The sequence below is a fragment of the Budorcas taxicolor genome, chromosome 8 (genome assembly GCF_023091745.1).
Source record: "Budorcas taxicolor isolate Tak-1 chromosome 8, Takin1.1, whole genome shotgun sequence".
NCBI lineage: Eukaryota > Metazoa > Chordata > Mammalia > Artiodactyla > Bovidae > Budorcas > Budorcas taxicolor.
Window position 1 is genome coordinate 91,343,088 of NC_068917.1, and position 15,313 is coordinate 91,358,400.

Consider the following 15,313-nt stretch of genomic DNA (forward strand, 5'->3'; position numbering starts at 1 on the left):
CCGTCTGTGGGATCCCAGCTCCTCCGTCCTTGGGATTCTCCAGGCAAGACATAACCAAACAAATAAATAAAATATTTTTTAAAAATGAAATACACCCCTGCCTCAGACCAGAGTCGGTTTCTAGTCTCTCACTGCCAGCTGATCTTGAGCAAATGCTGATCTAATCAGATAGTTTTGAGTAAATTATGTACACATGCACCTGGTCACGTACCCTGTGTCTGCACAAATAACATTCTATGATACTGTTGGGAACCTTGATTTTTACTGAACGAAGCATCTTGAACATCGTTTCATCTCTGTGACCTCTTTGTTTTTGAACAGCTGCACATCCAGTAGATGTGCCATAGCTCATACACAAATCAGCTAACACACAGGTAGTACACGTGCATGTGCACGTTTATACGTACAAACACATATGCCCACATGCACATAGCCGATGGGTGGGCCATGGACTTCTGGGTAATTCCAGAGTTTTCCTGTCAGCAGTCCCATACTTGGGCATGTTGTACACGTGGGGGTGTGCCCAGCTGAATTCTTGGTAGAAAACTGCTGGGTCAGAGGGTCTGGACCTGGAATCTTGGCAGGGGTCACCCCGTGGCCCCGGTGCATGTGAATGTTGCCCCTAGAGACGGCGTGTGAGTGGAGTGCCTGGGCGCCTCCAGGGTGGGCTTCTGGGCTGAAGTGAGGAAGTTCAGCAGATGAAGCTCGAGCCTCCTCCCCATCCACAACCAAGAGAAGCTGGGGTCCTGCTCCCGGAAGAGTGTGGCTGTGGCCCCAGGCACTGAGCTCTGAATTTCCCATGACAGGAGGAGGCTGTCAGAGCCCTGACTGAGGGGGTGTGGGGAATGTGCTTGCACATGCTGGGGGCCAAACCCTAATATTTATTGGGTTGTCCCAAAAGTTCATTCAGATTTTTGCATAAAATGTTACAGAAAAAGCCAAATAAACTTTTTGGCTTACCCAGTATATCTCACAAGGTAGGTGATTGACAAGTTGGGTATAATTGGCTCTGCTTCACAGGCAGGGAGAGTCCTCGTTGACAGTTTCTCAGTGTTTCCTAGCCACTAGACACTGTGTTAAGCTTTTAATACAGGTTAGTCATGGATCTTTACAACAACCAAATGAGATAGGTACTATTATTAGGCCTACTTTCTGGAAGAGGACACATAAGCACAGAAAAGTCCAGTAACTTCCCCAAGCACATACAGCTGGAAAATGGAGACGCCAGACCGCGAACGAGGCCGTTTTCACCGTAGAGTCCTATGCCTGGGATGTGCTTGTGTCTTCTCCATGCGCTAAAGAGAATACTGGGTTACTGCTGAGGCAAGGGGCCTTCAGAAGGTGAGGTCACATTGGCAGAGTGTAGGCGAGATGCATGCCAGACCAAGACCCCCTTCACCGGGGCTCTGTGCTATTGTTATGAACAGTCATGAGACAGCTGCCTTCAGGGCATGGACACTGGGGCTCCCACACCCTCCTACAGGATTGGAGGTGTGGTGGGGGGGGGGGTGAAGGTCAAGTTTCTCCTGCCAGTGTGAGAGGGAAACACTTCTCTCCTGATTTATTTCATTCCTTTCTTCTGCAAATGGACTGTGCATTATGTGAATTAAAAGCACATATGCAGAGTCAGGGGGACTTCCTTGGTGGCTCAGCAGTAAAGAATACACCTGCAGTGCAGGAGACACAGAAGACAGGGTCGATTCCTGGGTCGGGAAGGGGATGGCAACCCACTCCAGTATTCTTGCCTGGAGAATCCCATGGACAGAGGAGTCTGGCTGACTGCTCCATGGAGTCGCACAGAGTCAGACGCTGAAGTGACTGAGCAGGCACACACATGCATAGTCAGAGGAGATACATGATTAGAATGATAATGGTTAGAGAGAGATTCACAGACTTAGAAAATGAACTTATGGTTGCCAGGGGGAAGAGACAGGGAGTTTGGGAAGGTCATATACACGTTGCTGTATTTAAAATGGATAACCAACAAGGACCTACTGTATCATGCATGGAACCCTGCTTGGGATTATGTGACAGCTTGGATGAGAGGGAAGTTTGGGGGAGAGTGGATAAATGTGTGTGTATGGCTGAGTCCCTTTGCTGTTCACCTGAAACCACCACAACATTGTTAATTGGCTAGACCCCAATACAAAGTAAAAAGTTTCAAGTTTGGGGAGAGAAAAAGAATGATATGGTTAGTAACTGCATATAGAGCATGTCTTTTGCCTTCTTCAGTGTGGTGATAATTAATTATAGCCTGTGGGTTTTATGTTGGGAGAGAAGAGAAAAATTGCTGTGGTAAAGGGTGCAGACAGTAGGGGCCCCACGGGGCCTCGCGGTTGACTGAGCCGTTAGTGTTTTCACTCAGGAACATGGGGGCTAGAAGCTGTTTGACAGGGGAGATAGGGAGCCTTGGCCTGAAGGCGGAAAATGAGGGTGCCCACGTCCAAGTGCATTGTGTGAGGTGATTAAGACACACACACACACACAGACACACACCTACCCTTGCCTGCTTTCTTTCATCTGTTGCTCAATACTGTGAAATTAGAGTGAATATGATACAAGACTTGTCCTCCAACCACACAACAAGCAGCTCTGGGCTTCTGTTTATTGAAGTGACAAAGACTTACTGAATTTCTAGAAGAGAGTTTTTCGGTTTTATAATTCTTGGTATTGGTGTTGTTTACCTAAGCCTCTTACTTATGGGTGACTCACTTTCTTGTTCCCTGAAGTGTCTTCAGCGGTCCCCAGGTGGCCGCTGTGCCCCGCCTGCCCACATGATAGGAAAGCCCCGTGTGAACAGGTACATCCCACGGGTCACTGCGTTTGCCCACCACCTGTCCATCAGTTGTGCCAGCCCCTCCCCCAGCATTTAAACAGGGGACATAGGTTCTGTGTCTTAGATGGATATAACTTTGTCCAGGGACACTTCCATGCTGGCTCATCTGAAGATATTTTTGCTTGTAAATCGGCCATCAGAAGCAGCTGCTGGTATAGGAAAGACCCAGACCCAGTCATAGGCAGCACGGCACAGTGGGGTGGGTTAAATCCCAGCCATCTCTGCCTGTCACTTTGAGGTCTCATCTGCTGACCCAAGCTGTTGAGCACCAGAGGGGGCCCTGGGTGGCCCTGGAAATCATGTGTCCTGGGTGGACATGTAAGAGAGGGGTACACACTGATCTCTCTGCTGCAGACTTGATGGTCCCACTCGCCGGGGGTTGTGTGGGAGAGATGAGACAATAACCGTGTTTCCAGGGAGCATCTCCTACTTCTCAGCTGTCTTAAGAAAAATGGCAGGAATTGTATCAATCCTTAAAAGAAAAAAATAATTCCAACCACACAAATTGCTAGGGTTTGATTCTGAGATTTAAAAAATATGTTGGATCATTTGCAATCGTAGAGGGGTCACCATCTATTTAACCAGCCTCTAAACCTTTTTTAATCCTACACGGTGACCTCTGGTTTTGCAGTTCTGATTCTCTTTATCCGAATCAGTGATCTTACTGGATTTGAGGATTCCTATTTTGAGGGCTCCATCCTGCACTGGGAAGGGGTAATGTATAATATAGAGACTGGCTACACAGCTGTGGAAGTTCTGCTGTTTTGGCTTAAAAACAATGAAAACGAACAAAAATGAATTAAATGGATCCTTTAGGAAATCATTTTCTTGTAAATCTGTTTTTCCTTCATTGCCTGGTGCCTTTGGATTTCAATGAAGATGAGTTCCAAAGAATACATATCTGAAGTCAGTAGACAATAGATAATACTTTTTAGATTGATGGACTCTCAGCTGACAGTGACTCTGGCTATTTGAATGGCTTGTTCTGCAGGGAAGTGGTGGTGATCAGTGGCTGGGACCAGATCTGAACCTGGGTGACTGAGAGGTTATACTTCCTTTGTTCATGGATGAGTGACTGCATACTCCCTCCCTCCTCCTGCTAGCACAGTGCACAAATGCCAAGCCGTCCTGAGTCAGAATTAGCTGTGGGGGTCCAGAAGTGAAGGCCGGAGTTTCTTTTTGGTGCCTTTCCAGAAGTATTGTTGAGTTTATGTGGATAGTTGAAGTGTTTAAATATTCTTGTTTCCCATTATTTTCAGAGCCAAGATTTCTGAAGACTTCTAGAAACAATTGGGAAGTTTCGAGAAGGCACAAGATACAGGTAAAACCCCCTTTGTTTCTCAATCTGTCTTGCAGTTTAGCCAAGTTAACACCTTATAGAAGCCCCAGTGGGATCCAGCTGAAGGTTGGTCCTTGGTCCCTGTGAGATTTTAGGGGCAAAGACCTGGACTTGGCCACTGCCCCTTGGGGCTGACTTAAGGGGAAGCCCACAGGGCAGTAGCGGTGCTGCCTCTATTTTCTTTCCTCCCCCTGCCCCAGCTGTCTTTCCACCCTGTGCTCCTTCCCCTGCCCACTTTCTGAACTGCAGTCCTCTGGTCTAGGCATTGAAATGCCCCATCTTCTTTTTTGGGCGTAGAAGTGAGTCTTCCCTGGTATCTCAGTGGTAAAGAATCTGCCTGCCCTGCAGGAATGTGGGTTCCATCCCTGGGTCAAGAAGATCCCCTGGAGAAGGAAATGGCAACCACTCCAGTATTCTTGCCTAGAAAATTCCATGGACTGAGGAGCCTAGTGGGCTACAGTCCACGGGGTCGCAGAGTCAGACACAACTGAGCGCACACCCACGGGGTCATCATGGGGTCTGGAGTAAGAAGACCACTGGTTGTGTCATCTGCCTTGAAATTGAGTCATTTTGTGATCAGTCTTAATTTTTGTTGATAAATACGTGGTCAGCCATGTACTTCTAGCTTTAGAGGACAGAGATATGCCAGTTTAATTGGTAAAAGCAAAAGGCAAGCCCTCGCCTCCCTTTCTTCCTGTTACGCTACTCATGCATTGTGGATGAGCAAGTAGGGCTGTCATTTCCTCTGGCTTTTCGATACACCTGCTGCCAGGATGGTCCTTGGTATTTGCCATGCGTGGCAGTCGCGAGAACCAGTTGTGCCAGCATGGGGACCAGTTTTAATGAACACAGCTTCACTTCTAAGGACACTTTGCACTTTCTGTGTTTATTGGCTGGTTATGTACGTGTACATTTCAAATTATTTGCTCTCTTGGGCCAGAGCTCTGTAGTTTGTTAGAGCTTTTCTTTCTGTAGTTGTTAGGAATGTGTGTTTGTGTTCAGTGTGTGCTCACTCATGTCTGACTTTTTGTGACCCCATCGACTGTAGCCCACCAGACTCCTCTGTTCATGGGATTTCCCAGGCAAGAATACAGGGGTGGGTTACCATTTCCTCCTCTGGGGGATCTTCCCAACCCAGAGATCAAACCTGCGTCTCCTGTGGCTCCTGCATTGTCAGGTGGGTTCTTTGCCACTGAGCTATTTGGGAAGCCCAGTTACTAGGAATAATTGCACTTATTAGGAATTCTAGTCCCAGGCATTTATATTATAAATATTTTTTTCCAAGTATTTTCCTATAGATTGTTTGTCTTTTGTTTGCTGAACACTTTATTTTAAAGAAAGATTTTGGGACACAGGAAAATTGAAAGTAAGAGTGGTTTCTTCTGTTCAGTACTCCATTGAGTTGTTACGAGAATTTCAATGTAAAGGCCTAAGTGGGTGGAGTCCCTTGTTACTTTTACCTTGTGGTCATAATAAGCATGAAGTATATGCAGGAAAGAGAAGTCACTTCTCATTTTTATGTAAATGAAAAGAGGTCAAAGAAATGGCAGGAATAGATTCCTGTTATTTTTACCTTGTGGTCATAAAAAACCTGCAAGAGATGAAGCCACTTCTCATTTTTATGTGAGTGCAAAAAGGGCAAAAAAAATGGCAAGAGTAGACACCAAGAAATGGGCTGGATTGTGGAACATTACACACAGCTCCACAGGTTAATGTTCTGGATATAATATATTCTCACTGACTTGAATATAGTATAGAGGAGGCATAAACATTTAATATATTAAGTTTTTACAAAGCAATATAAAGTGTGGCAGAATTGCAGGCAGATTCTTTACCATCTGAGCCACGAGGGAAGCCCACCAGCACCCTCTAATTGCAGTCTTTTAGAGTAAAGTTCTCTCTGCCTCATGGGGGAATGTTTAGGTATTTTAAGTTATATTTCTTTATTAGTGGAGTTAAGAACCCTTGGAGTTACTTTTGAAGGTAGGAAAGTCTTATATGATTAAGAGAAAATTAAGATTGCAAATAAATTCCATGTTAAGGCAGAACTTTTCAACAGTGTCATTTATCTAAGTTTGCTCTCTCTGTAGGTCTAAGTGAGGACTGAAGCACCAGTTTTAGTGGCATTTCAAATATCTCCTGGTGCACATAGCATCCTTTGGTCCTTGGGGAAACAAGCCTAGGAGCATATCTTGTGCCGAGCTCCCCATGGTGTCAACAACCCTGGAGGACACATTCCTCCCCAGAGGCAGGCCGACCGGTAAAGTCAGGCCAGGGGAGGGGGGTTATCTTCTCTTTGCCAGTGCTAAGCTATCTGGGCTCAGAGACAGGTGCACATGCCTTGCTTGGGCTCTGCACACCTTCCAAAGAGACAGTCCATGTGTGAAGTGTAGAATGGTGTTGCACAGGTGGTTGGTCCCTCCCTCCATTGGCCCCGCTGCTGTGGGATCCCTGCAGCCCTACACCCACCCTGCATATGCCCTTCTCAGCACTTGCCCATCACCACTGCTAATTGATTGCTGATTAATTGGTTGCTTTGTACATCTGTCACCCCGCCGCCGTGTCTCATTCCTGGCTCCCATGCAGCACATGTGTGGCACACACGTGCCTGGGTTGAGGTTGATGTAGGGACATCCTGACAAGCTTGTTTGCCCCTGGGAAGTGGCTGGAGGGGAAAGCCTGTGTCCTGGACACTCTTCCATGGGGAAGGGGACTGGGGGGGTGGGGTTCTAGCAAGACTCAGCTCCAAGACTGGGCATGGCCTCTGCAGCTAAAGTGCTGCTCCTGCAATCCATTCTAAGTTCTGGGGAAACTGAAGTTGAAACAATAAACTGTTTGTTGTGTGTGTGAACAGAGAGCTTCTGAAACCTGTTTCTGATTCCTGAAGGGGCAAGGTCATTTGGCAAGGGGGTGACATCAGCGACACAGCCAGGAGTGGGGAGGAGAGCATTGAGGGCAGGGAGGGGAGGAGGGGGCACAGCCTGGGGCTGGACTAGGGGCTGGGCTGGGAAGGGGAGCCCAGGGTGGGGGACAGCCTGATGATGAGGATGATGATGAGACACCAGCACTGGCAGGGCATGGTTTTGGGGTGGCTGTTGGGTTCTCTGCCCCTGGCTGGGGAGGGGAAGGTATGGTCTGGTGTGTGTCTTTCCGCTGTCCTGGCCACAGGGCCTGGAGAGTAAGTGGGACTTCACCGGCCCTGTTGGGCAAACCCCACAGACAAGAAGCCTGAGCAGGCTCCCCCGCAGTTGTCCACAGTGATCACCCAGACTCCCCTTCATGGGTTCCCTGGGGATGCCAGTGAGGGCACTTTGAACAGTGGTTTAGCATTCTGTAGCTGACGGAGCACTGACACTTTACATGTGGTGGCGAGTGGCGTCCTCTCTGTGACACTACAGATAGCTGATCCCAGGAAGGGAAGACAGCGTGCAGTGTGAGCAGGACAGACCTCAGACAGCACCCTTGGCCCACAGTTCCTGCCTAGTAGGACCCTAGCCTTCAGTCACTAGGCACATCTGGGAACACAGTGTTGGGACTTGTGTGCTGCACATACTGCGTAGGCGTGCGTGTACACACCGGCATGCACAAACAGACATATATGCACACACGTAAAAATGTGCACACACCTAAAGATGTATAGATGCATGAATGAACATGAATAAATATAGGTACAAGTATGTACACAATACCCTGAGTGCAGACACAGATGCACACGCAGTGTGTACATGCGCATATATACTCTGATACACATGCATATGTATACGTGTGTGCACACACATACATGCACAGACGTGTATGGTTTCCTGAAACAGCTCTTACCCTATTTTTCTCTGTCCCACCCCCTGACATGATTCACAGTCACTCAGGTGAAAGGCTGCTGTGCGACAGGCACTGACAGGCCCCTGAGGGATGGGCTCAGAGACCCCTTGGGGTTCCATTCTCCTGACATTTAAAGTGGGGTCGTGCATTCCGCTTGAACCAGCACAATTACGTATTAGGTAATGGGTGTGACGTTGTGTTGACCTTGTCTTTCTAATGGGCTCCTGTCTCAGTGTGACACTTTGACGTGGGGGAGGCCAAATGTGCACTCTAGAGCCTCGGCTCCCAGCAGAAACACCCACGGAGGCCAGCAGGATGGGCGCTTTGTCCAGTTGTATCCATTGGAACATTAAGGCTTTGATTCTTAACGCAGCGTCCTGTCAGCGGTCTCGGGGTCAGTGTCCCTGGTTGAGTGCACCGAGACTGCGTGTCTGTGTGCGTGTGCTCTGTGCTTTGCACTTTAAAACTATACAGAACAATGCACACTTGTTGAAAAAGAGCAAACATCAAGCCCTTTCAATATTATAAAGCAAAACATTCGGCCCCCACACTCCCTCCCCCAAGAGGAGTCAACTGTGTGTGATGTGGACCCTCCTGACCTTTGGCTGTTCGTGTGGGTTTTTTAAAGGTCATTTGGGGACACGAGGCAGGTGGCCCTTGTTGTTGTTCAGTCGCTCAGTCATCTCCAACTCTTTGCAACTCCACATATCCAGAAATGGGTGGGACCGAAAGGTAAAGGGAAAATGAAATGGCAGAGGCTGGATAGAAGGTCAGCCAAGTCCATGTGCTTGGGTTTAATCTAAGGGAGAAACATTCCACATAGGGAAGTGATATGCTCTGATTTACATTAAAAACAATTCTGGCTGCTGCTTCTGTTTGGTAAATGTGTTACAAAGAGGTTGTGTCAGTTTGTAATTGTATACAACTGCTGGCAACAGATCTAGAAGAAAAAAACAGTAATTTAAAGAGCTTAATTTATTATCAAGTCTAGAGGTAGGCAGGAGAAAGCAGATGTAAAGTCTTCAGTATGTTGTGTGGGTCCTCAGTTTTTCTGGATTTCTACTTGGCTGTTCTTAGCACAAGATTCTTATCTTCATGTACCTTCATGTTCACAAGGTGGCTGGCAGAGCTCCAGCCATCAAGTTTGAGTTTCAGGCAGCAAAAGGAGGAAAGGCTGAAGCCAAAATAAATAAATAAATAAAATAAAGCTGAGTCAGCCTCCTTTAAAAAGCTTTCCTGGAATTCCTACCTTCTCTAACTTCTGTTCACAGTTCTTTGTCCAGAACTGCCACCAGGGAAACTGGCCAAACTGCCATTCCTATGTAAAATCAAGATACTATTAGAATGAAGGGACATGGGTGCTGGGACAGGAAGCCAGCAGTCTCTACCCCAGGAAGCAACAACAGAAGCAAAAGTGAGGGGGTGGGAGGCCATGGAGAGTTCAGGGTTGGGGGATGAGCGTTGCTTTTATTGGACCAGGAGTGGTGGACACGGACCTGGGAATGAGCTCAGCGCATGTCGAGCTGGTAGCATCATCCACGCTGACAGCTGTCCCCCAGGGCCTGGGTGTCCTACAGCTGTGTAGGATTTCTGTGGGTGTATTTAGTGTTCACTGGACACTCTGGGATTGCTGAATGAGTCCCATTCGGAGCCTCTCACCTGCCCTGGGCTTCTGGACCCACCTCATACCTTACTTCCCTACTAAGGGCTGGAGAGTAGGGACCCCACCCTGGGCCCAGGCTGAGGGTGACTTGTGACCCACATGGTGGGCCCCTGTAAGACTTGGCTGCTTGTCAGGCAGCCCTCTCTGCTTCCCCTCCTAGCCTCCTCAGCCTCCTGATGTATCTGGTGTTGCGTTCAGTGTGGGTTGCTCCCTTGTCACTGGGTGTCTGGGCTACATCCCTGTGGGCTTGGCCGGTAGCCCAGGGCCCATCCTGTGATAGTTGTGTTGGCGCAAAGCCATGCCATCCATTCATGCATCAGCTGTGGCTGCTTTCGAGCCACTATGCCAGGCTCGAAGACCTGGGACAGAGTCTCCGGGAATCAAAAAACTGAAAATAATGCTCATCCAAGCTGCTTGTTGACAAGAGGTGCCCGCCTCCACCTAGGATGGGCCAGTCCCTGGAGGAAACAGACTCGGTGTACTCCTTGATTAATAGGTACGTTGGAATGGAGAACAGATTCTGGGTGGAGGCAGAGAGCCTGGCCAGGCAGCCTTCAGGCTGGAGGAGGAGGTGCCAGTGGTGCCTGAGCAGGGAAGCTGGGCGGGCAGATGTGGCTTGGCCCCTAGTCTATGGCTCTTGCCCAGCATCTCCCCCTGTGGCAAGTGCTCACCGTGAAGTCCCCTGTGATTCCTTCCTTGGTGAAGTGGAGCTGGGGTGGTAGTGCCCCTTGTTACACATTAAAAGTAAATGCAGTTAATAAAAGACCCCGCCTCCCCCAAAGCATTGTGGAGGGTGAGCTGTGCTCCCTGCTAGGCTTTGGGAGCCAGACAAGCACACCAGGAGTATGAGAGAGAACTACCCAGGCAAAATGAGGAAGGAGCCAGGAGCACTTCCTGGAGGCGGTGAATTAACCAGGTCAACAGGAAGCCGAAACATCTCCCCACACCCTCTTGAGTGGTTTGGTCTGGTCTGATATGTCCGAGGGCAGCAGGGCAGGCAGTTGGTCAGGCACTGACCTGTGGCAAGTGGAGGGAGGTCTGGGGAGGCTGAGCTGGGAGAGGACCACTGGAGAGGGAGTGAGGGGCTGGCTGTCCCTCAGACATCCTGAAGAGTGGTCAGGAGGCTGACAGTGATTGTGGGGGCAAGGGGAAAGTTCTAGAACGGGAGGGCCTTGGGGTGTCAGTTGGACTGGTAGATGTGGAAGTGGGCTGGCTTGGTGGGGGTGGAAGGAAGAGGAGGAGGTGAGGGTGACTGACTCGTTGGGGAAGGGAGAGACAGCGGCTCCCCCGTTTTGCAGAAGGGGGTGCTCAGCATGAGGAGGGGACTGAGTGCCTGTGGACTGCGCTGGGGGTCCCTGGGGGCAGCCTGTAGAGAATGCAGGGGTTCCACTGCACTCTGTTCCCCACGTGATGTTGGCAAGGGTCCTGCCTCTGCTCAGGCCAGGGTTTTGCTTTAAACCTTTCCTGAGAAGCCGGGAACGAGTCCATCCTAGAGGCTCACTGGGTTCCTGGTGGGACCTTGGGTCAGAGGCAGACCCCAGTGTTATCGATAATTGCTCCAATTCACTGATGTCCGCAGGTTCACTGTGGGCATATTCACCATATTCACCTCGCATATGGTGCACGGTCTGAGCAGGCAGCAGCCGGACTCAGGCAGTCACGGGGCAGGGACAGAGGGTGGGCTCCAGGAGACCTGGGGACCCCTAGCCCCAAGTTTCTCTGTTAAGCACAGGCCTGTTCTTTCCATGAGGTGGCATCAGGGTGGCCCTGTCCCTTGCAGGAGGTCAGCTGTTCCTGCATGACCTGGCCCCACATGTGTGTATGTGGTGTGTGTGTACATGTCTGTACTTATGCACATGTGTACTTGCACAGGTGTGTGTGCTTACATGTTTCAGCCTCCACCCAGCTCTCTGGTCTTAGCTCTGGGCATCGTCCTTGATGAGTATTATAGGAACTGGGAAGCCAGTCTCCACGGGAAACTGAAACCCCGGTTCCGTTCCCTTCCTTCCCATCACTTTACCAGATGCACACGGTGCCCACACAGGGAAGAAGCTGGGCAGCCAGGCATGTGTTTGCCCTGCTGGTCGGGTCCCTGTGTCTGTCCTGCATTCCAGGCCAGTCTGAGGAGCAGAAAGCCCTGAATGTAGTGCCTTCTGGGGTACAGTGTCTGTGTGGGGCTGTCCCCCTCCGGAGGCCCCTTACGTCTCACCACCCTGTTCCTCCGTAGAAGAGTCCGTGGCTGAGGCTGTGGCGAAAGCAGAGCCATGGGCGGGGGGTAGGGGCGGGGGCGGTGATGTTGAGAGAACAGAAAGCAGGCGTTGTTGCCACACATCCTGACTTGCATCCTTTCCTTTGCACTTTCTTCCAGAATTTCTTCAGAAGGCCGTAGAGCAGCACGCCGTTTAAGAGCCTGGTGGCCTTTCACGTTTGCACTGACCTCACCCAGAGTGAGTGCTGAGAAATGCGGGGCCTCCGGGTTCGTGCCGCCCACCAGCTCCGGGCTGTGCTGCAGCTCTGAGTGGCTACCACCACGACCCCTGCTGTGGGCTCCGCTGCCTGCCAGCATTTGCTGCTGAAGCCCCTGCTGAAGCCCTGACCGATGAGGATGTGTGCCCCTGCTGGGGGGCTGCTCACCGCCCTCGCCGTGGTGTTTGGGACGGCTGTGGCGTTTGCTCCTGTACCTAGGATCACTTGGGAGCACAGAGGTGAGGGCAGAATGGTGGCAGGTGCTAGCAGTACCTGATGGGGATGGGCGCCTTGCTCCCTGCTTTGGTGTGGAGAAGCATGGGTGCCATTGGCTGCTGGGTCCGTATTCTTGGCCCTGTGTGTAGACAGAGGGCCTGCACTACCACTTTGGGGAGATGCTCTGACACCTGGAGACATTCGCAGGGCTTCTTCTTGGCCCCCTGATTTGGTTTTTAAGTCAGGGGGCGCGCCTGAAGGAAGTTTATCTTCTTTGTGCCTGACTACCTTTGGTGCACACTGCCCAGGCACAAACCACACCGAATAGTGTTTGTAGTAGGCAGTAAATGAAGCTGAGCTTCAGGTGAATTTTTTCATTTGCTGTTTATTGGTTTCTCTGTAATTTTCTGTCCCAAGGCAGGAGCTCTGCCTTGGGACCCCCCAGTCTTTCTGACTCCGTAGTCCTGAGCCAGCTGTGCTTGCAGGACTCAGCTGTCTTGTGCAGAATTCCAGGCACTGTGTGCTGGGAGAGACTCTACCCCATGCACATCTTTCTTCAACAGGGGAAAATTAGAAGAGGAGAAAGCGAGAACACCTAATCCTTCAATAAAAGCAGAACTTGGTGATACGTGGGAAGCCAAGTTTAAAATTGATGCTGGGGTGGTCAAAAAGAAGAAATAGCTCCCTAGGAAAGAGTGTCAGTACATTTATATTACTTCTACATAGCTAGTCCTTAAATTCCTCATATTCATAAATAGCTATTGATGCAATTACCTAATAAGTGAAAAAGTCATCTGTTACTCTGTTAAGTTTGTGGTGGTTATCCTTAGAAAATGCTGGGTTAAATCACTGCAATAGATTTTTTTTTATAAGACTTTGAGATAAATGATTTTTTTCTGAATAAGAAAATGCTAAATAGCTATATTCTTTATAAACCTCATCTGTGGGTGATTACATACACATAGATAAGAGTTTGATGGGAGGCAGAGGGAACCGCAGTTGTCAGCAGTTTAAGGTGTCTAGTCTGAGTTCTCCTGGGACATCATAAGGTCATACTGCCTCAAGGTCATGTTCCTAGAAGGTCACACTCCTGGGAAGTCACGATCCTGGGAGGTCACACTGCTGGGTTTGGAATTCAGCTGGGCTGGAGGGAGCAGGAAGGGAAGTCATGCCACAACACTGGTCAAATGCAATGGCTACGTGGTGGCCTCACACTTGGTGGTGGCCTCGGCGGGTCTGTTGCACCCAAAGGTGCTTGAGTTCTGGCCTTGGCCCGAGCCTGGCCACCATGGCAGCAGACCCCAGGCATGGCCCTGGTGGGTCGGCAGTGCGCTAGAGGGAGACTAGGTGCTCCGGATGTGTCCAGGTTCAGAAATACCTAATACGTTCTCCTCTTGCCCTGCCCTCCCCAGAGGTACAGCTGGTGCAGTTTCACGAGCCAGGCATCTTCAACTACTCGGCCCTGCTGCTGAGTGAGGACGAGGACACCTTGTTTGTGGGTGCCCGGGAAGCTGTGTTTGCCTTAAACGCTCACAACATCTCCAAGAAGCAGCATGAGGTATGGTGTGGGCTCCCTGTGCCCCTGCTGTCTTTTTCTTTCCAGCATTTTCTCCTCAAGTCCATACACTGGGCTCTTCCTGGGGTTGCAGTCCCTTTCTTGGCCATCCAGCCTCACCCCAGTGGCCGGTCCCATGGACCGTCCTGCACGGCCAGCAAGCAGCCTCCCTACCCACCAGGGCCAAGGGCTGTTATCCAGAAGCTCCCCTCCTGCCCTGTGTCCACGAGCCCCATCTCAGGGTGTTTCCCCTAGCAGCCTCCATCCTCCCCAGGCTGGCAGCTAACCCGGATATCAGCTCCTTTTATCTTAGATTATTGAATGTTTTACTACAGAAAATCTCAGGCACGCGCGGGAGCAGAGGGAGTGATATGATGACCCCTGTACTCCCTCGAGGCTCCTGCAGGACAAGGGTCCAGCCCCATCCTCTCATCCCTGTTCTTGTCTTCTGCTCCCTGTGGGAGCAAGTCCCAACCACATGTTCTTCATCCCCAAAAGTTTCCCAGAGCATCTCCTAAAGGGAGGGACTCCTTTTTTCCAGAATGTCATTACTGCATTCTAATAATTAATGTCATCAAATAGTGTTCAAATTTCATGGACTCTCACATTAATGATGTTTAACTATTCAGTTTGCTTGGGTTAAAATCAGACGGTTTATGTGGCTGGGCACTCTGCCATTGAATCTCCATTTCTAGAAGCTACCCTCGGTCCACTTGCTGGGAAAGCTGCTTTCAGTCCTGTCAGGGCCCCAGTGTTGGGCTGGCTCCTGTGAGAGGCAGGACCCTCCTCCCAGGTGGGCATTCTCCTTGCTCTTGACCACTGTAGTCTAGAGCACATCAAGAATGGCAGAATGGAACATTTCGCCTCTACCTTCTCCATCTGTGTACTGGAATATTGTCTGTGAAGGGGAACTGCCCATTGCCAGCTATTCACATCTCCCAAGGCTAGTTCCCATGGAAATGGCAGGATCAGAGCTTAAAATCTTTGCCTTTCTTTACTAGTTTTCAAAATAATGAGTAAGCTCACTCCAAAGGGAGACAGTAGGTTTGGAGACTGTTTTAGTATGACCGTGACTCGTGGATTTAAACGTTTGAAGTGTCTCAAGCCATTGCATCCAGAGCCTCACTCAGTACTCAGACTGTCCCCTTCTAACCTCTGGCAGTCTCTCCTAGGCTCCTGAGTCCTTAAACACCATGCAAATGGTTGGTGTAATTTTCTTGTTTTCTGAAATCAAGCTGGCCTACACTCATCTTAGGCATTTTCTGCCCTGACCTCTCTTATTTTCTTGTGTTTGTCTTCATCTCCAGAGGCAAGCATAGGGCTTAGTTTCTGTTTCACATAAATGAGATTGCAGCCATTATGCTGTGAAAATAAAGTGTTTAAAATTGTAAGGTGCTTAGAGTACAGGGGTGCTCACGG

At 49.8% G+C, this 15,313-nt stretch overlaps 1 protein-coding gene across 1 annotated transcript in view; it reads left to right on the forward strand.

Moving 5' to 3' along the window:
- The window catches only part of SEMA4D (semaphorin 4D), a 127,591-nt gene that overhangs the window by 75,430 nt on the left and 36,848 nt on the right, over window positions 1-15,313 (forward strand). The window contains exons 2-4 of the mRNA XM_052645372.1: window positions 4,096-4,157; window positions 12,026-12,362; window positions 13,752-13,897. Coding sequence (XP_052501332.1) covers window positions 12,257-12,362; window positions 13,752-13,897 — 252 coding nt within the window. The 5' untranslated portion in view covers window positions 4,096-4,157; window positions 12,026-12,256. The remainder of the gene's footprint in view (window positions 1-4,095; window positions 4,158-12,025; window positions 12,363-13,751; window positions 13,898-15,313) is intronic.